Source organism: Natrix helvetica (genome assembly GCF_964273705.1).
Source record: "Natrix helvetica genome assembly, chromosome: 9".
NCBI classification, from domain to species: Eukaryota; Metazoa; Chordata; class Lepidosauria; order Squamata; family Natricidae; genus Natrix; species Natrix helvetica.
In genome coordinates this window covers 22,891,314-22,912,181 of record NC_138560.1, presented here as the reverse complement: position 1 = coordinate 22,912,181, position 20,868 = coordinate 22,891,314, and the positions used below count along the sequence as shown (strand labels likewise).

The window sequence follows — 20,868 nt, the reverse complement described above, 5'->3', positions numbered from 1 at the left end:
CGCGGTGGCTCAGTGGCTAAGACGCTGAGTTGTCAATCAGAAAGTTCGGCAGTTCAACGGTTCGAATCCCTAAAGGAGTGAGCTCCCATTACTTGTCCCAGCTTCTGCCAAGTTAGCAGTTGGAAAGCATATAAAAATGCAAGTAGAAAAATAGGAACCAAGTTTGGTGGGAAAGTAATAGCATTCTATGCGCCTTCAGCTTTTAGTCATGCTGGCCACATGACCACCGAGATGTCTTTGGACAGCGCTGGCTCTTCAGCTTTGAAATGGAGATGAGCACTGCCCCCTAGAGTCGGCAACGACTAGCACATTTGTGTGAGGGGAACCTTTACCTTTACCATTATTAATCTCTGCTTATCTGGGTGTTGATTGCTGATCTTGTGGTCTTTTAGTTTTTTGAGCGTCTCTTTTGAATGGTAACACCACCTTGTCCTCATCTCATTCCCAGCCTACCAGGGAAGCAGCCTTAGGAATATCCTTTCTTACTCTATCATCAGAAGTTGTATCTTCTGTTTTCTGCCAGTCTTGCTGTGCTGTTCAGTGCTGCATTGAAACACTGAATTACAGGAGATTTATTTCATTTGCTAGTAGACAGTGGAATGCTGGACACATGAATAAAGAGCATCCAGAAATCACAGAGAGGATTTCCTGGAATGGGGAAGTTGAAAAGTGATATTTAGGAGAGGACGTCAGTGGTGGAGTGGCTGTTATTTAAAAAAAATCCATTAGCGAAAACTTTGTGCCTGCAAAGACCCACCCAGAGAAAAGAAAGCAAATGGCACCTGCTTTCCCAGGATGAATAAGAAGGGGACACACTTAGGTAGTCTACCAGCCAGGGGACATCTGTTTAGCCCACATGTCCACCACTCACATGTCACATGGCTATCATCTCACATGTCAAAGCAGAGGAAGGGATGGGAATCTGGACAATTTCTTATATTGATTTCCTTCCCACTCAGCAATATAAGATCACATGTCAAAGCAGAGGAAGGGATGGGAATCTGGACAATTTCTTATATTGATTTCCTTCCCACTCAGCAATATAAGATCACTGTACAGAAAAGCCAAAATCTTAACTTTCAAACTAGTGTAAATATACCATAAATTTAATGTATCTGTTTCCCTTTCAAGAACTCCCTCATGAGTTGTTGAATCCAGCTAGGTGATTTTTTGTGCAACATGAAAATGTGGACCTATCTTGATATTGGGTTTTTTTTTTTTTAGGAAGCTTCTTCTTTGAACCCTTTTCTGGGTTACCTTCATAGAGCCATTATTTTTCCAAGTGAAAACCAAGTCTATATATTTGTGATGTAGTAGAATGTAGTCTGGAATCCCAGAAGGGAGGAATTCCTTTCTAGAAGGCAAAGAGACTGTGGAGCTTGGAAAGTTTGGTTGGTAGGAAGAGGGTTAGGATGGCCCCTACCTAGTAGTGAAGAATAATAAAGGAAGCTATCCTTAAGTAACTTCACATGTTGTTCTTGAGTCTTGGGTCTGACATGTACATCAGAAAATCACTTTTCTCCCAGCCATTTCTGGATTTGTATTTTGCCTAACATTCCTAAGTGTCTTTCCTACACAACTAGATAATAGTCTTGGGGTAGCACTTCTTGTTATTGTTGTTGTTCTTAGTTGCGAAGTTGTGTCCGACTCATCGCAACCTCATGGACAACGTTCCTCCAGGCCTTCCTGTCCTCTACTGTCCTCTGGAGTCCATTGAAGCTCACCCCGACTGCTTCAGTGACTCCAGCCAGCCACCTCATTCTCTGTGGTGTAGCACTTGTAGCACTCTCTCAATTGTGAAAGTGGCAGCCCTCTGCTTTTTTTTTAACAAAAAATAATACTATTCTGCTATCAAAGTAGTGGCTAGATTGCTGAGGAATCCCTGAAATTGCCATGGAAACTTTAAGCCATTCAGAGAAATCTGAGATAAGTGGCAAGGTGCAAACACAGTTCTCCTGAGCCATGTGTCACGGTCTACTTCCATAAGCTACAGTGCATCCATAAACACGGCATAACTTTCTGGTATCAATTCCCTGCAGAGAATTGATAATTTGTAGCTGGCAAATGTTTCTTTCAGGAAATTTCATTCAGCCTTGCTTGATTTAATGTCTTCGACTCAGAATCCTAGTAACTTCCCAAAGAAGGGTGTTATAGAGCAATTTAAATTTTTGGGGATGAAGAGATGGATCAGTGGATCTCACAAGTTGATGATTCTGCACATCTTCTGCTTTCTTCGCCCTGGGTAGTGAAGTTATCAGATCGATCATTATATGGCAGGGTCATGGCTGCTTTAAATTTCCCTCATTTATGGACATGTGTGTTTAGTTAGGACATTTATCTTATGTCATGTAGGATTTTTTATGCAATGTCTAGCATAGAGAGCAGAGATCCTGCCAAACAATTCAAGAACACAATGAATAATTTTCAGACTACTTTATTAGAACATTTTCTGCAAGCATATGCCCATTCACACGTGCACAGTATAGTCCTTGAAAAGGAAGAAACAGATAAAAAAGACAACATTCTTGTCCTCCACTGTCCTATCAAATCAAATCAAATCAAATTTTATTTGATTAGCCGCACCCTCTCCAGAAGGACTCGGGGCGGCGTACAATTAAAACACATAAAAATATACAAATATAACAATACATAAACATATAAATATGCATGTGCAAGGAGGAGGTAAACAAATGAATAAAATAGCATTAAAATTTCAATTTAAAATCCCTCAATTACAATACAAAATACACAATTTAAAAAAAAGTAGATGAAAGAGACACGGGAAATGATTAAGAGGTCATTGAGAGAAAAATCTCAATCTTTCCAAAGCTCATTGTTCATCTTTTTTACTCCACGGATCAAAGTATCAGATTCTCAAAACAAGTGTTAGTTTTCACATGTTCGTGCTTTGTACATTTTCTTCTCTTATTGAAAGTTTTCAATCAAACTTGAACATTGGGCACTATCTAACAAAATGAAATTCAATGGTGAAAATAATAAGGTTCCACATTTAGGCAAGAGAAACGAAATGCACCGGTACAGTATAGGTGGTACTTTGATCAATAGTAGTAATTGTGAGGGGGATCTTGGAGTCCTAGTGGACAACCATTTAAATATGAGCCAGCAGTGTGCAGCAGCTGCCCAAAAAGCCAACACAGTTCTAGGCTGCATCAACAGAGGGAGAGAATCAAGGTCATGTGAAGTGTTAATACCACTTTATAATGTCTTGGTAAGGCCACACATGGAATACTGCATCCAGTTTTGGTTGTCATGATGTAAAAAAGATGTGGAGACTCTGGAAAGAGTGCAGAGAAGAACAACAAAGAGGATTAGGGGACTGGAGGCTAAAACATATGAAGAACGGTTGCAGGAACTGGGTATGTCTAGTTTAATAGAAAGAAGGACTAGGGGAGACATGAGAGCAGTCTTCCAATATCTCAGGGGTTGCCACAAAGAAGAGGGAGTCAAACTATTCTTCAAGGCACCTGAGGGCAGAACAAGAAGCAATGGGTGGAAACTAATCAAGGAGAGAAGGAACTTAGAACTGAGGAGAAAATTCCTGACAGTTAGAACAATGAATCAGTGGAACAGAAGTTGCCTCCAGAAGTTGTGAATGCCCCAACACTGGAAGTCTTTAAGAAGATGTTGGGTAGCCATTTGTCTGAAATGGTGTAGGGTTTCCTGCCTAGGCAGGGGGTTGGACTAGAAGACATCCAAGGTCCCTTCCAACTCTGTTATTCTATTCTATTTCCTTAAAGACATAAAAATCTGCTTAGAGTTCTTTAGCATCCAATCATGATAGACAGACAGATGCTTGCTTTAAGTGTGCTTCTGTTCTGAAATGGTGTCAGTAGTTGATTATTAAGTTTGCATAGTTCAACCTCTATCTTGTTTCCTTTCCTCACCTTTTCTGGTTAGCTAATAAAACGAGGACATAGATACAGCACTTTGGGATCCAGAGAGAATATAATAGGAGGTTGTATACAGAGAAAAGAATAAACCATGAAAACAGAATAAACAATTTACAACTGTTATCCCAAAGGTGCTTTTTCAGGAGGCAATTGGACTTCCTTGTTTTTGTGTTGAAGACGTTTCACTTTCTCATCCAAGAAGCTTCTTCAGCTCTGACTGGATGGTGGGGAATGGAAGGATCATCCAGTCAGAGCTGAAGAAGCTTCTTGGATGAGAAGCAAAAAGTCTTCAAAGAAAAAACCAGAAAGTCCAGTTGCCTCCTGAAAAAGCACCTTTGGGACAACCATGACCTGGATGACCGAGAATCTCCCCAGACATTTACAACTTTTGCATCCCAAGTCATATGATCAGAATTTGGGCTCTTGGCAACTGGAATGTATTTATGTTGGTTCCAGTATCCTGAGGTCATGTGATCATCCTTTGCAACCTTCCCAGCTGGCTTCCAACAAGCAAAGTCAAGGGGGGAGGTAGCCAGTTTCCCTTAACAACAATAGCCAAAAAAATGGATGCAGCTCATTTAAAAGCCACCTTGCTTACCAATGGAAATTCTGGTCCCAACTCTGGTTGTCAGTCAAGGACTACTTGTATACAATAAAAATATTACTACTTGGAAATTACAATTAGTCCAAAATGCAGTGGTCTGCACATTTTTGGGGTTTTCAAAATGAGGGCATATAACACCAGTTTTATAGATCTGGTATTAGTTGCTGATCAGTCTCCAGGCAGAATTTAAGATGATAATTTAACCTACAAAACTCTGAGGTTTGGTACTAAGAAATCTGCAAGATTGCTTTCTCCAACCACTTCTTGCCCACTATTTAAAATAATGAGTGAGAAACTACTATAAATCTTACTTTTTCACCGCTTGTAGGGGGCTGAAGTTAGAAAACACTGTTCTCTTGTGGCAGACTTAAAGCTTCTTAAGGAGATCAGACTAGCCTCATCCTTGTGGACAATTCAGAAATGGTTGAAGATGGAATTGTTCAAAAGAGCAATCACCTAATTTTATAACCCCATCTTTGCTGTCATTTTCTTTTCATTTTCGTGGGTTCTGTTGTGCTATTTTTGTCATGATTCATTAGGTTTGCACGTTTTCTAAACCTATTACTGTGGTTGTTCGAATTGGCCTTTTTATATTCTGGGTAAAGCTGTTGAGCGTCTTTTTGATTGGGATGAGATAGAAATGTGTTTACTAAATGATGCAGGAATATTATACAGAGAATACATTTCATGTCAGCCTTCTCTCCTCCCCCCCCCCCCGTCATTCATCTTGTGGTCCTTCATGATCAGGGGTGTCAAACTGGATTTCTTCGAGGGACAGATCAGCATTGTAGTTCTCCTCTGTGGATCAGTGGGGTGATGGTTCAGGGACAGTGGTGGGTTCCGGATCGGGAACGGGGAATGGGATGGATGCCTCGTGCAGCACCCTGCCAGCCAAACAGGGTACAGGGGGGCATGGATGGCACCCCTCCGAGTGCTTCATTTGAATCCTCCATGGCCTCCTGCAGCACTCTGCCGGGCAAAAACAGGCCATGCAGAGGCCTCCCGAGACCCCTGCATGGCCTCTTTTTCAGCCTCCTCGGACTTCCAGAAGTAGTCTGGTGGCCAAAAACTTTTCGGATGGCAGAGTGCTGCTGGAGGCCGAAAACAGGGCACATGAGGGGGCCACACGCAGTTAATTTTGGGTGGCAGAGGCACTGCGGGCTGGTCCTTTGATATTTCCAGGCCAGATTTAAGCACCCTGTGGGCCGGATCCAGACCACGGGCCTTGAGTTTGACACCCCTGTTGAAGATTATTCTTGGCTCACACTTTAGGTTCAGTGATAGATGCAGCATGAAGATAGTATCTCCTTCAGCTTTTGGTTCCTGCTGTCTGCAACCTTTTAATAGATCTGCCATATCACAAAACCCAGTTTGACAGATAACAGAATATCAGAATAACAGAGCTGGAAGGGATCTTGGAGGTTTTCTAGTCCAACCCCTTGCCAGGTAGGAAAACTTATGTTGTTTCAGACAAATGGTTGTCGAATCTCTTCTTAAAAACTTCCAGTGTTGGAGCATTCAAAACTTCTAGTGGCAAGCAGTTCCAACGGTTAATTGTTTTCACTGTTAGGAAGTTTCTCCTGAGTTCTATCCTTGATTAGTGTCTGCCCACTTTTTCCTGTCTTGCCTTCAGGTGCTTTGGAAAATAAATTCTTCTTTGGGGCAGCCTCCCAAATACTGGAAGACTGCTGTCATGTCCCTGTCCCCACACCTAGTCCTTCCTTCCTGTAGACTGGCCATTCCCAATTCTTCCAACTGTTCTCCGTGTGTTTTAGTCTCCAGGCCTTTAATCATCGTAGTTGCTCTTTTTTGCAGTTTCTCCAAAGTCTCAACCTCTTTTTTGTTTGCACTCACACGTGTAAAATGTTCTTGACAAGCCATAATACCTTTGAAGTCTCCGCATCTTATATCAAAAATAGCATTTTCCCTGAGTGTATCGTAGCAAGGACGCTGTGCTGATTAAATAACACAGGAGCTTAAGAGGCAGGGAAATGGCAGATTGCTAACTCAGATAGAAAATGTTTCCCTTTTGCTCAGTGAATGTGTGGACGGGGAGAGTTAACAATGGCTTGGCAGGGAATTTAAGGGGAACTCTGAACAAATGTTCCCTCTAAGTCAAGACTTTGCTTGGATAAACGGAGTGCCTGATAAGGAAGCAAGAAGGAATACAAGCTTTTTTGCAGGTGCTGTTCCGTGAAACAAAAGTGAATAGCCAGGAGACTCTAAGCTCCATTTATATGTGTGTATGGGGTGTCTCTTGGTGTTTTCTGAACTAGCAGATGTTTCATTACCCAACTAGGTACCATGATCACTGCTAACTAGCCATGCTAAAATCTGCAAGAAAACAGCCAAACTCAGAGAGTACAAAGCGCCTGCCCACATTTCAACTCTGAGCTATAAATATCATCTTCTATTGGTGCCATTTTATGTGCTGTAAGCAGCAAAAATGGCAGTTAACTACCAACTTCCATTAACATCTGGGGAACCCAAGGGATCAGGCTTCTGCTGCATGTGCCTCAAATAGGATCCAAGACCTTTTGAAGTAGCCCAATCCAAGGTTTCCAAGGTTTATCCTTCAAGTAACTTGGACTATTTCTAGCTCCTTATTATATTGGAAATTTGGATATGACTCAACTGAGGTCTTTCAACTTAGATTCTGAATTCATTAATTTTCCAAGAGGGAACTTCGGTTTCTGAAATGTACTTGAATATTAGTTGCTCAGTTGGTAGCTGGGCTTTTGGTTTGATCTCCAAGCTTGGCAGCTTTGTTGCAAATGTTTCAACATCATCTGTGCGCTCTGACTTGTGCTCATCTGTCTGACACTGGCCTTTAAATACCTTGTTATGAGATGCAAATTGGTGAATGTTGTTTGTTCAGACAGCCAATCAAACAGTCCGAAATCAGATCATGACTCAGAAGTATCTGAACAAACAACATTCACCAATTCAAAGCACACTGACGATGTCACCTTAAAGGGTGACAAAACTTTTGTAACCAAATTGCCAAGCTCGGAGCTCAGCCCAACAACCCAACTTTAGTTTCTTTCACTCTCTTGGACAATTTTTGTTCCACCCACCTGTCTTGACCTCAGGTCTTCTCAGCATGGAAAGCAAAAGCACCCGGAGGCTTCAGCTGGTCCAGAATGCGGCCGCGCGGGTTGTCATGGGGGTACCTAGGTGCTCCCATGTTACACCCCTTTTAGGCGGCCTGCACTGGTTGCCGGTTGTTTTCCGGGTGTGATTCAAGGTATTAATTATTACCTTTAAAGCGCTCCATGGCTTAAGCCCAGGGTACCTGCGAGACCACCTGCTGCCACCAGTAGCCTCCCACCGTCCAGTACGATCCCACAGAGTTGGCCTCCTCAGGGTGCCGTCGGCCAGGCAGTGTCGGCTGGTGACCCCCAGGGGGAGAGCCTTCTCTGTGGGAGCGCCTTCCCTCTGGAATGAGCTGCCCCCGGAGCTTCGCATAATCCCTGACCTCCGGTCGTCCAGCAAGCCGGCCTGGCCTGTTAATTTTAACTTATTTTAAATGTATTGGTTTTTTTTTTAAATTCGGTTTGTTTTTTTGGATATGGATTTAATCTTTTTTAACTTTTGGGATGTGTGTTTTTTAATGTTGTACTGAGTCCTTTTGGAGAAGGGTGGCATATAAATCCAAATAAACCAAACCAAACCAATTTCTCTAGGGTAGTGTTACTCAATCTTGGCAAGATTGAAGGGTATGGACTTCAACTCCCAGAATTACCCACCCTGCATGCTTAAGTCCATACACCTTAAAGTTTCCAAAGTTGAGAAGCACTGCCAGAGGGAGCTAACTGTGATGACTCCCTTGGACAATTCCCAGATACCTCTTTAGAGGTCAGCTTGAGGGAGGATGAGCTGATTCCTGGCACATCAGTTAATTGATGGCTCTGAAGAGCCATCCAGAAGGGATTTGGCTGAGGTTCCAGCTGGAGAAAGCATCAGTTGCAGAGGGCCAATGAAGACGAGGAGGAACTCTTTCTGCACCTGATCCGAGAGAACAAGTAAGGCAGAGAAAAGGCAGGAGCAGAAAAGATCAGCCAGATTACTGGTGCGGAGGCACCTTCACTCCTCTTGATGGTCTGCACCAGGAGATAGCTATTTATCACAGCAGACAGATGGAGGCGATATTGGGAACAACTTGTTTGTTTCCTAGCTGTGTGTTTTCCAGTCGTGGTGATTCCTGCCTCACTCTGGATTGACACCGCATTTGGAATGGAATCGTGCTTTGGAGACTTTGGACTTTTCTTGCCTCCTGAGCTCTGTTGTATGTGGATTTAAGTTTGTCCGGCGGAGTTATTTTGTTTGAGAAACTTTCAAGTGCTTTGTGGACTATTGGGCCATTGCTCTGTGGACTAAACTTGGCCTGCTCGTGGATGGACTTAATTAGGACAGTTCGGGGTTTTGGTGAAGGGAACTGATGGGGAATATTAATAAACCACAGTTCGTGTGGCGTGTGTGAGAGTGGGCACGGCAGCACAGTAATACAGAATTGAAACAGTACTTTTTTAAAGATTGTCTTTCACCAGGACCAAAGTGGTTTGCCACTAGATTATGGAGGAATCTCTGCTGGTGTATTAATTCTTCAAGGATACCACCAAATTTCCACACAGAGAAGGATTTTCTCCTTGACAGGATGTAACTCCTTCCGTTCTTGGCTAATAGAAGGCAGATATAGGCCAGACTGAGCCTACTAGCTTTGGTTTACTGTCCTGTCCTCTCAGTACAATGATTTGTGCAGATTTAACAGATTAACAGAGTTGGAAGGGACCTTATAGGTCATCTAGTCCAACCCCCTCCCCAGCCAAGCAGGAGACCCTACTATACCATTTCTGACAAATGGCAGTCCATTCTCTTCTTGAAAGCCTTCAGTGATGAAGCTCCCACAACTTCCGAAGGCAACTTCTCTCCCATGGGTCGATTGTTCTCACTGTCAGGAAATTTCTCCTTATTTCCAGGTTGAATCTCTCCTTGGTCAGTTTGATAACTCTTTCACTGTTAAACTATTATGACTGGCCTTAGAAAGAGAAAACTCAATTTCTCTTGGCTGACATGTCCCCAAGTATCCAAGAAGGTAGCCACATTTTGCACAATGATTGTTTGTATTAAGATAACTTTTGTTATACAATACCTATCATCATGATAATTATCCTTCCTATAAACTCCTTTTTTGCAACCCTGTAATCCCTTAATTTGGGATACAGTCAGAGTGACTGGCTGGAGCAGAGTGTTTACTGGCTGGATGCTTTTCTTGACACCATGTGGAGTTTGCAGCATATATTTTTTCTTAATGCCCTAGGAGAGAGAAACAACTTGGTAAGGCCACACTTGGAATACTGCATTCAGTTGTGGTCACCACGATGTAGAAAAGATGTGGAGACTCTGGAAAGAGTGCAAAGAAGAGCAACAAAGATGATTAGGGGACTGGAGACTAAAACATATGAAGAACGATTGCAGGAACTGTGTATGTCTAGTTTAATGAAAAGAAGAACCAGGGGAGACAGGAGAGCAGTCTTCCAATATCTCAGAGGTTTCCACAAAGAAGAGGGAATCAAGCTATTCTCCAAAGCACCTGAGGGTAGAACAAGAAGCAATGAGTGGAAATTAATCAAGGAGAGAAGCAACTTAGAACTGAGGAGAAATTTCCTGACAGTTAGAACAATTAATCAGTGGAACAACTTGCCTCCTGACGATGTGAATGCTCCAACACTGGAAGTTTTTAAGAAGATGTTGGATATCCGTTTGTCTGAAGTGGTGTAGGGTTTCCTGCCTAGGCAAGGGGTTTGACTAGAAGACCTCCGAGGTCCCTTCCAACTCTGCTTTTCTATTCTATTCTATTCTATTATATTCTATTCTATTCTATTAACTGCCACTACTAGGATTGAACTATGCCATGAAAGCTAGTTTGGTGTAGAGATTAAAGGCATCATGGTACAAATCAGAAGTTCACAAGCTCTAGTCCTTTCTTAGGCACAAAGTTAGCTAGTTGCCCTTGGGCCAATCACTTTCTTTCTGCCCTACGAAGGAGACAATAGCAAGCCACTTCTACAAGAAAACTGGAGGGACTTTGTGCAGTCACCAAGACTTAAGAGCACTCACACATGTGCCTGCATACTCATGAATCTGCATGCATACAACAATGTCACAGAGAAGCCTAGGCTATTTTTAAAAGAATAATTCTGAACATAGCATATTTCTTGACCAGCTATTTACAGTTCATGATATTTCAACACCATGTTAAAGACTGAATTTTATTTGTGTTCTATGTTTTCTCTTTTTATTCATTCTTAGCTTGGTGCTTGCTAATTTGGATCGATCTTATTATTTGGTCTCACTCCATAAATAAAAGGCAGTCAATCAATCATCTTGACTGTACATGCTCAGTGCTTAGAGTTTAAGAAATAAACAAGATGAGTTTCACTCCTTAGTAAGGAAGGGTAATGTAGCAATAACTTTCACAGAGACTTGGTGGGATGACTTCCATAATTAGAATAGAGCAATTAAAGAGTGCAATTTGTTCAAAGGAAAAGAAGCAATAGAAACAAGACAATTTGTTGCAGTGTACTTTCTCTGTTTTTGTCTGCACAAACACACACATATTCATATGCATGCATACACCCACACCCACACACGCACACAAGTACATATATGTATGTGTGTTTATGTGTGTGTATATAACAATAACACTTAGACTTATATACTATTCCACAATGCTTTACATTTACAGCTTCTGAATGGTTTACAATGTCAGCATAAATGAGGAACATCTGGTCATCCCAAAGGTGCTTTTTCAAAAAGCAAGTGAATTTTCTTTGTTTTTGTTAGAATGTTCATGACTGGGAGAGACATAGGAACAAGGTCAGCCAATGAATAGGCATAGCAACTAACTCAGCCAATAGGAGCTTAAAAAGATCTGAGTCTGTGCTGAGAATCAAAACTGAAACTACTCTGCTCTGAACTCGGAAATGAAACTAACTGTTCTCTCCTGCTTGTGTTCTGCTTGTAACTTCTACCACGTTGGAAAAAAATCTACGATTGGTATTGTACATTGATTCATCTGTTATTATGTATATAAAGAAGTTAATGAATCCAGCTGAATCAGAAAGTGTGTGCTTTCTGGATTTGATTTTTTCTGCAACAAACAGTTTTTCCTTGAAAATGTTTCACTTCTCATCCAACAAGCTTCTTAAGTTCTGAACTGATGAAGCTTCTTGGATGAGAAGCAAATATCTTCAAGGAAAAACAAAAAAAGTCCAGTTGCCTTTTGAAAAAGCACCCTTGGCATAATCATGACCTGGATGACTGAGAATTTCTATAGACACCAGGAGCAGATGAGTTAAAATAAACCGAGGAACAATAAAACAGAACAGGTTGGTGTTATCTGCTATTAGCTGCCCAGCCAAGTAGAAGATGTGTACAATGTCTTCCTTAAAGCAATCCTTCAAAAAAGCATGAAACCATCATAATAGTAAAGGTAAAGTTTCCCCTCGCACATATGTGCTAGTCATTCCCGACTCTAGGGGGCAGTGCTCATCTTCGTTTCTAAGCCGAAGAGCCAGCGCTGCCCTAAGATGTCTCCATGGTCATGTGGCTGGTATGACTAAATGCTGAAGGCACACGGAACGCTGTTACCTTCCCACCAAAGGCGGTTCCTATTTTTTACATGCTTTCAAACTGCTAGGTTGGCAGAAGCTGGGACAAGTAATGGGATCTCACTCCATTACGTGGCACTAGAGATTCGAACCACCAAACTGCTGACCTTTCTGATTGACAAGCTCAGCATCTTAGACACTGAGCCACCTGTAATGTAACCATCATAATGGGAAGCATCAATTACCCAACATCTTCCATGCATGTTCCTGCCCTTTCTGACAACTGTCTCTTTCTGGGGTAAGAGAGAAAGCAAGAGGATCATCTTGGGCTGTCCTAAATTTAATGTTAATCATTAGGGAGGACTTAGAAGAGGAAGTGGAAGTAGCAGAAAAGTGACCTTCTATGTCAAAGTTCTTGGTTTTAAGTGGAACTGCAACTGTGTGATCTCACACACATCTTGGGCTTCAACATTAGTGCATTTCAAGCATTTGTGAGCCTTGATCTGTTGGATCTAAAAACAGGAGAAGCAGGATGGGTGGGAATTCCTAAAGAAAGCAGGATTAATGCCACGATTGCAACAAGATCAACGAGGGAGGAAAAATAAATGACAGCAAAAGCCCATGTAAAAACCTTAGTAAAAATCTAAAAGTTTTTTAAAAAAAACATGCATAGAAGAAATTGAAAGAAGGTCAGGACACAAAGGGAAAGTACAGATTGGTCCCCTCGAACTGTAGAGCTGGTGTCAAGAAAGTGAAAACTCAGAGTTGAATGAGGTTAACAAAGGATGCTAAAAATAACAGGAAGAGCTTCTTTAGATAAATTCAGAATGAAAGAAAAAGAGGGGGGAATCATTATATTAGCTGCTCAGTGTCAGAGGCAACATGTAAAAGTAAGAAGGGAAAAATGGAGCTACTCAGCTCCCATTTTTGCTATTCTTCTCCAAAAAGGGGAAAACAATATCCATGTGTTCCATCAAGAAATTGTGAAGGGTAAAATGAAGGGTGTGACTGAAGGTTCAAATGAATAGAAACACGGTCATGGGAATGTGCCTTTGCTAGGAATGGACTTAAATCTCCAGAAGCAGAAAAAAATGTATTCTAGATCAGGGGTCTCCAACCTTGGCAACTTAAACTTTTGTGGACTTCAACTTTGGCTGAGGAACTCTGGGACTTGAAGTCCACAAGTCTTAAACTTGCCAAGGTTGGAGACCCCTGACCTAGATTGCTGAAAGCCAGTTTGGTGTTGTGGTGAAGGCATCAGGCTAGAAACTGGGAGGCGTTGACTTCCAGCTGGGTGACCATGGGCCAGTCACTTTCTCTCAGCCCATGAAGCAGGCAATGGCAAGTCCTTTCTGAAAATGCTTGCTAAGAAAACTGTAGGAATTTGTCCAAGGACTGCCAAAGGAATTAACTGGTGGTCTGGCCAAACCTTTTATCCTGTATTATCTGCTAAATCCTAGACAGTTAGGCTAGTATCAGATGAATGGATGACAAAATATATATATTGTCTTGGTTTCAAAAATGGGGGAAAAGAAAAAAGTATCCATGACCCATCCATGCCCAGGCCCCCACCCCACATAAGCACCTCAGTGTATCTGCAGATGTGTTCAGAGATGGTACCTTGGTCAATAGTAGTAACTGCGAGGGGGATCTTGGAGTCCTAGTGGACAACCATTTAAATAGGAGCCAGCCGTGTGCAGAGGCTGCCCAAAAAGCCAACACAGTTCTAGGCTACATAAACAGAGGGGTAGAATCAAGGTCACATGAAGTGTTAAAACCACTTTATAATGCCTTGGTAAGGCCACACTTGGAATATAGCATCCAGTTTTGGTCACCATGATGTAGAAAAGATGTGGAGACTCTAGAAAGAGTGCAGAGAAGAGCAATGAAGATGATTAGGGGACTGGAGGCTACAACATATGAAGAACAGTTGCAGGAAATGGGGATATCTAGTTTAATGAAAAGAAGGACTAGGGGAGACATGATAGCAGTGCTCCAATATCTCAGGGGCTGCCACAAAGAAAAGAGAGTCAAACTATTCTCCAAAGCACTATGAGGGTAGGACAAGAAGCAATAGATGGAAACTAATCAAGGAGAGAAGCAACTTAGAACTGAGGAGAAATTTCCTGACATAACAATTAATCAGCAGAAAAACTTGCCTCCAGAAGTTGTGAATGCTCCAACACTGGAAGTTTTTAAGAAGATGTTGGATAACCATCTGAAGTGGTGTAGGGTTTCTTGCCTAAGCAGAGGGTTGGACTAGAAGACCTCCAAGGTCCCTTCCAACTCTGCTATTGTATTATATTAATTCTGGCATGGTAACTCATGGGAGCATCAAAATGGAGACTACAATCTCTCAACTGTGAGTAGGTAAATGTCCACCAAAACTTTATATTTTCTTCTTACTCTATAGCAGTTACAGTAGATGATCCTGCCAGTCCATCATGCTTTCTATAGGATGCTTCTACCACTTTCTCATTTCCTCTTTCTCTTTGCTAAATTGACATTTGGTGATCAAAAAATATTTATTTATTAAATGTCTATGCCATCCATCTCACTATCCAAAATAATTCTGGGCAGCTTACAATGCAATGATACACCCAATCCTCAATCTTTTGAAATGTTTTGTATTTTTTTTTATTCTTCTAATGTCCATTTCTCAGGAGTAAACATCTCAGATTGCTAGTAATTTTTATTTGTTTTTCTTTGCTCCCTAAATTGCCTCTCTTTCTATCCCAACTTTTCTAAGATGTGTTCTTAGGAGTGGTGCAACTTACATTTCAAACTGAGGTTGATGATTTACACATACAGTTTTCACCTCTCCATTTCTTTGATCTGACGTAATATACTATAGTCCTCTTCTAGTTCATTCTGCATGCACAATTTGGGAGAGTGAGAATATTCAGCTAATCCCGCAGTACCTATAGAAATGTTGAAAATGGGATTATATCTAGATTCACATGAACATATGCTCAGTCTCTTCGGTCTCTTAAGTCTCAGTCTCTTAACACTGCACTCTTTCAATCAAAACCCACATCCCACTGAAAATTAGGAGTTGGAGTTCACAGGAATATGTGTATCTATATTCATAAACTTACGTGCATGTGTGTATTTGGAGAACAGTTGGGTTGAAATAAATGGAGAAAGAATAAAACTGATGTGGTTGGTGTCATCTACTATTCAAAGGAATGCATATGTGCATTGGAAAATATGGTTTTCATAATTGTTTCATGAAAGAGATTAGTGGAGACTAAAGGTTGGGGGGGGGGAAGGAAGCCCTAGCTTTGAGTCATAATATGTTTTGCTTAGTTCTGGAGTCATTTGGGCCTGGAGGCTTTTATTGGTCTTTTCCCATTCCATGAAAGTACATTGGTGTAGGCATGTGTAAAGTGGCCTTGATTCAATTCAAATTTTCAAATCAATTTTGGGAAATGATTCAATTCAATGAGGATTTTCCAACGGATTCAGAAAAAGAGCATTTGTCCATGTGTAAATGACCTTCCAATCGAGTTAAGTTAATCGGATCATCTTCAAACTGAATCCTGAAATAAAATGCAGGTAGTCCTCAATGTACGACCACAATTGAGCCCAAAATTTATGTTGCTAAGTGAAACGTTTGAGTTTTGCCCCATTTTATGACTTTCCTTTCCACGGTTGTTAAGTGAATCACTATGGTTGGTAAACGAGTAACACGGTTGTTAAGTGAAACTGGTTTTCCTCATTGCTTGTCAGAAGGTTGCAAAAGGGGATCACGTGACACCCTCCCCCCCGGAACAATTCAACCGTCATAAATATGAGTCAGTTGACAAGCCTCTGAATTTTGATCGCGCGACCCTGGGGTTACTGCAGTGGTCATCAGTATGAAAAATGATCTTACTGTTTTCAGTGAAGTTGTAACTTTGAATGGTCGCTAAATGAACTGTTGTAAGTCGGGGACTACCTGTATACATACATATAACCTACTATTTTATGCCAGGTGAACTCACCAGGCTTAATACCAGCAGGAAACTTGACGGTATTGAACAGGTTATTTATCATTCAAGTTCAACTTAATAATACTTGACTCAATACAGTCAAGTTTATGTTGAGCTCAGTTCTTAGTGGTGTCACATCCACATACTGTAGCTTCCATGGCAATTCCAATATGGAAGAGGGTTCCCATTGTATTCTTACTGGATCTTTCTCCAATAAGTCCAGCCTCAACCCTGGGGTTTATCGTGGTCCATCTAAAGCTACCAAAGTCCAACCCTACTTAGCTTCAGAATCTAAATATTAAAATATCCTGCAAAGCTAAAAGCACCCAGCAGCCGATGATCTTTCAATCCAGACTCTTCAGTTCAGGGGTGAAATTCAATTTTTTTTTTACTACTGGTTCTGTGGGCATAACTTGGTGGGCGTGGCAGGAGAAGGATACTGCAAAATCCCCATTCCCTCCCCACTTTGGGGCCAGCCAGAGGTGCTTTTTGACAGTTCTCCAAACTACTCAAAATTCCCGCTACCGGTTCTCCAGAACCTGTCAGAACCTGCTGGATTTCACTCCTGCTTCAATCCAATCTCCCCCAACCTCTCTGCATCATCACCCTTCACGTTAAGTCAATCTCGACCGCAATGCAACACAACTTCCCTCCCCTTCCAATCTTCCTCCCTCAAGGAGATGATCTGCAGCCGTGGCAGAAGTAGAAGGAGTGCTGCTGCACTCTCTGCCTGAGGGTGAGGAACGGGGAGAGAAGGCTGCTCATCCCAACCTCTGGGTCAGGAGATTAAGGAGGCAGCCTCCATTGAGATTTCAGGGTCTGCCACCCATTTGCTACCCGCCAGCTGGAGTTGGCACAAAATGACACATTTTTAGGAAGGTGCTTGCAAAGGGTGGAAAGAAGGCCTCAAGCACGAGAGATGTGGCCATGTGTTTGATTGCTCAGATTCTCCCTTTCTCTCCCCCCTTCTCCTTCCCCCTGGGCCATCAATCAGAGAGACTGGCTCTGGGAACTGGGACACCGAAAGCTGCCAGACGGTGGAAACCCTCTCTGCTCATACCAAGTGTCAGTGCAGACAGCTCTCGACCTTTGCCGTGATTGCTCAGCTCCCCAAAGACCTGGTAAGTGGGGCTGAGGAGGCTAAGGAGCTCCTGTGGGGCTAAGGCAGGGCACGGGGGAAGCAGACTGGGTGGGCCCTGTCCCATGCTTTGAGGCGGATCCTGCCCAAGAAGGAAGAAAGAATTCAGATTTGAGGTTCTACTAAAGGAGAAGAGAGGGTGGGGAGGCGAGAGAGTCCTGATTCTGACCCTCAGCTGACCAGCAGGAAGTTCTGGAAGCTGAATGGGAATAGCTCAGGAAACCCAGTTCGAAGGTGGTTGTTGAATTTTCTTTGATGGGACTAAGCTATGCAGACAGAGCTTGCAATGACTTTTGGTGTCTCTTCTCCCCATTCAATTCTGGGCATATCATAGACGATCAAAAGAAACTATGTTTAATTTATGTCCACTGTGAAATTGCAAGGACATCGAATTTCATTGGGATTGTCCATTCCTCATAAATAGGAAATGCACACTGCTGTGTTATATGCATACACTGAGACTTTTCCCATTCTCTTATCTTTGCAATCTGGGTTAAAAGAAATAGAGAAACAATAAAAGTGATATGGTTGTGCGATCTTGGCAATCAAGAGTAGTATCTAAATGTGGGCGATCTGTTAATTCAAATCTCATTTCCCTGGGAATTATCTAGCTAGGCTTGAGCTGTTTCCCTTTTGTGATTTGGGCAGAATTGTGATCATCCTCACAGTTTTGTGGCAATGCTTGCTGTTACAATTGTGCTATGATAATATTATGCAGATTGGTTACACATTCCAAAGCATTAATATAAATATTAGATATTTATTAGTAGTATGTGGCATGCAATAATTGCTGTAGTTTCTACTAAGGATAGATAAATCTTCTGCATCCAATTTGTGACCCTCTCTTGGTATGCTTATAAATTGATTCCGTTGCATTTCCATATTAATCTGCAATTTTAAAAACCTGTACCATAACTGCTATTAAATAGATATTTTAATACATATTTAATGCTCATAAACTTCATTTTAAAGATATTATCCAAAGCATGTGCTGTTTCATTTCATTTTTCTTGTAGCCAAGACTTAGTTTTGAGCTGTGTGCTTTGAGCCCGCAAACTAAATGGGTCAGATGGCATTGAATTCCTAAGTATCAGATGCCAAGGCATTCCTCTGGTGGCTTCCTTCTGCACAGGGACGTATTCACACATATGCTTCACACCAGCTCAAACTTAGATTGCCTTAGCTGTGCCTCCTTATTCCATTGCTCTTCTCTCCCTCCCAAACACTTGCAGAATACATGGATTGGGCTCACCAAATATAATAAGATAACATAAGAATAGAATAGAATAGAATAGAATAGAATAGAATAGAATAAAATAGGATGGGATGGGATGGAATAGGGTAGGATAGGGTAGGATAGGATAGGATAGAATAGAATAGAATAGAATAGAATAGAAAATGGAAGTTAATGGAAGGCAAAGGAATGGAATGGAAGGGAAGGGAATTCTTTATTGGCCAAGTGTGATTGGACACACACAAGGAATTTGTCTTTGATGCATATGCTCTCAGTGTACATAAAAAGACAAGATTCATTCATCAAGAATCATAAGATACAACACTTAATGATAGTCATAGGGTAAAAGCAATTATAATAAATATATAGTTATAATGATATATATCACATTATTCCATAACTAATGCTACAGATCAAATTGCACTCTGTAGCTATACAGAGGTGGAAGGTGGGGAGCCAGATCTCTTATCAAGACCGTTTTGGTTCTTCTAGCTAAAGAGCAGATCTTGGCTTGTTTTTGGTCAGTACCGCTGGTGCAGCATCATAGTGTGGTGAGCGTGTCTTCCTTTGTACCTGGAGCTCCTCCAGCATCAGATCTCTCCTTTGCAATAGAGCAAACTTTTCTTCTCTTCTTACAGGCCATGGACTCTGGCAGTTCTCCATCGGTCCCTCTCATGATCGGCTGTGCAGTTTCCTGCATGGCTTTGCTGACCTTACTGGCGATCTATGCTGCATTTTGGAGGTAGGTTGGCCCAAGAGCTATGGTTGGAAGATGCAGGTTTGCAAAAAAAAAAAAGGCAACCATGGTTAATCTCAACAGTAAGTGCAGGTATAAAGCAGAACCACAGGGAGGATTGCAGGGGTGAGCTGCTACAGGTTCGCCTGGGTTTGGGAGAACCTGTAGCTAACATTATGGCCAGTTCGGAGAACCTCCAAATCCCACCCCTGGCTGGCCCTGCCCACCCCACTCTTCCCCACCCAGGAGTCTCCACGCAGCCTGTTTTGGATGCGCAGTAAGTGCAGGGCACGTACGGAGGCTCAGGGAGGGTGGAAATGGGCCTCCCGGAGTGCTTCTGGAGCTCAGGGAGGCAGTTTTTGCCCTCCCAGAGGCTCGAGGAAAGACTCCGGGGTGCAAAAACACCCCTCCACCATGGTGCGGAGGCCGACTAGGCCACACCATTTTTACCATTTTTAACCCCTGGTCTTTCAAGACCTCTAAATTCAACAGTATGAGTTGAATATGGAAAATAAAACAAAGTGGTCTGTAAGGGGCCCAAACTGTTTGCAGCAATTTGAGCTAAGGGTTTAATTAAAATTCAGTTTTAATTTCATCCGCAAAGGATGGTATTTTTTGTTCCTGACTCCCACTTTTGAAAGTGTGAATCTATTCCACAATTGGGATCAAGAAGGTTCAGGCAGATGTAACAATTACTGAAGATTAAAGAAGAGTTTGGGAAAGTATTATCTGATCCCTGTGGGGGATGCTCTTCTCTGAACTCGTCCCACAATTCCACCAAAGCTGGTGAAAGCTTTCCACCCTCAAAAACAAAACAGCTGCAGAGCCAGCACCCACCCACCCATAGAATTAACACCAAAGATGATGGTGGTGTGGGAGGAGTGTTGCTAATTCTAAAAAAAGAAACTTACAATTGTTGGGTGGCATTGCATTTTCCAGGAACACCAAGCAATGAATACATGAAATGATTTTCCCTCTCCTGCAACTTTAACCTTATGAAACCCATAGAGGTGGTACTCACTTAGTAGCTACTTATTCAGATATCATTTAAAATTAGGACAGCACAGAAGAAGCAGTGCTTATGACTTTGTCTTCATAATTGTGGCTGTCACATCATCTCCAGAGGTATAAGATTGCGATATAGGCACTTGGTGGTTTGTAATTATGACACCACAGCATCCTGCAGTCCTGTGCAGTCCAGCTTCTAACAACAATGTCAGTGGAGATGCTGGACAGAAATCACAAATGATGCCCATGTGACATTGCACTTAACAAAGGTGTGGGACACACTAAACAGCGATGACCAGCAGTACTAAAACTGCTGTTGCTAAGCGGTGTGGTGATGTGACACCACACATTGCAATTGGCCTCAATTGCCATCATTAACTGGAGACCACCTGTATGAGCAGGGAGATAACCAGGTTAAAGGTAAGATTAAGATAAGATTAAGATTTGTTACATTTGTGTTGTATTTGTGCTGATAAGTAAGTAAGAGGAGACTAGTATAGATCTATTTAGCTCTCATCAGCTAGCCATACCCTTACTGGGATTTGAACCTGGGCTGTATTACATATTAGGCAGATGTATTAGCCACTAAACCACAGGCTCTCCTCCTTTATCAGTTAAACCAGTGAAATAGGTATTTATTGTGTCACAAC

The 20,868-nt window shown here is 42.0% G+C and overlaps 1 protein-coding gene across 5 annotated transcripts in view; it reads left to right on the top strand.

Annotated features, from left to right (window-relative positions):
- Positions 1–20,868, top strand: part of ADGRB2 (adhesion G protein-coupled receptor B2) — a 335,460-nt gene that overhangs the window by 251,818 nt on the left and 62,774 nt on the right. For all 5 annotated transcript variants that reach the window (XM_081961837.1, XM_081961838.1, XM_081961839.1 and 2 more), the window contains exons 16-17: positions 17,097–17,223; positions 19,113–19,216. In XM_081961837.1, coding sequence (XP_081817963.1) covers positions 17,097–17,223; positions 19,113–19,216 — 231 coding nt within the window. The remainder of the gene's footprint in view (positions 1–17,096; positions 17,224–19,112; positions 19,217–20,868) is intronic.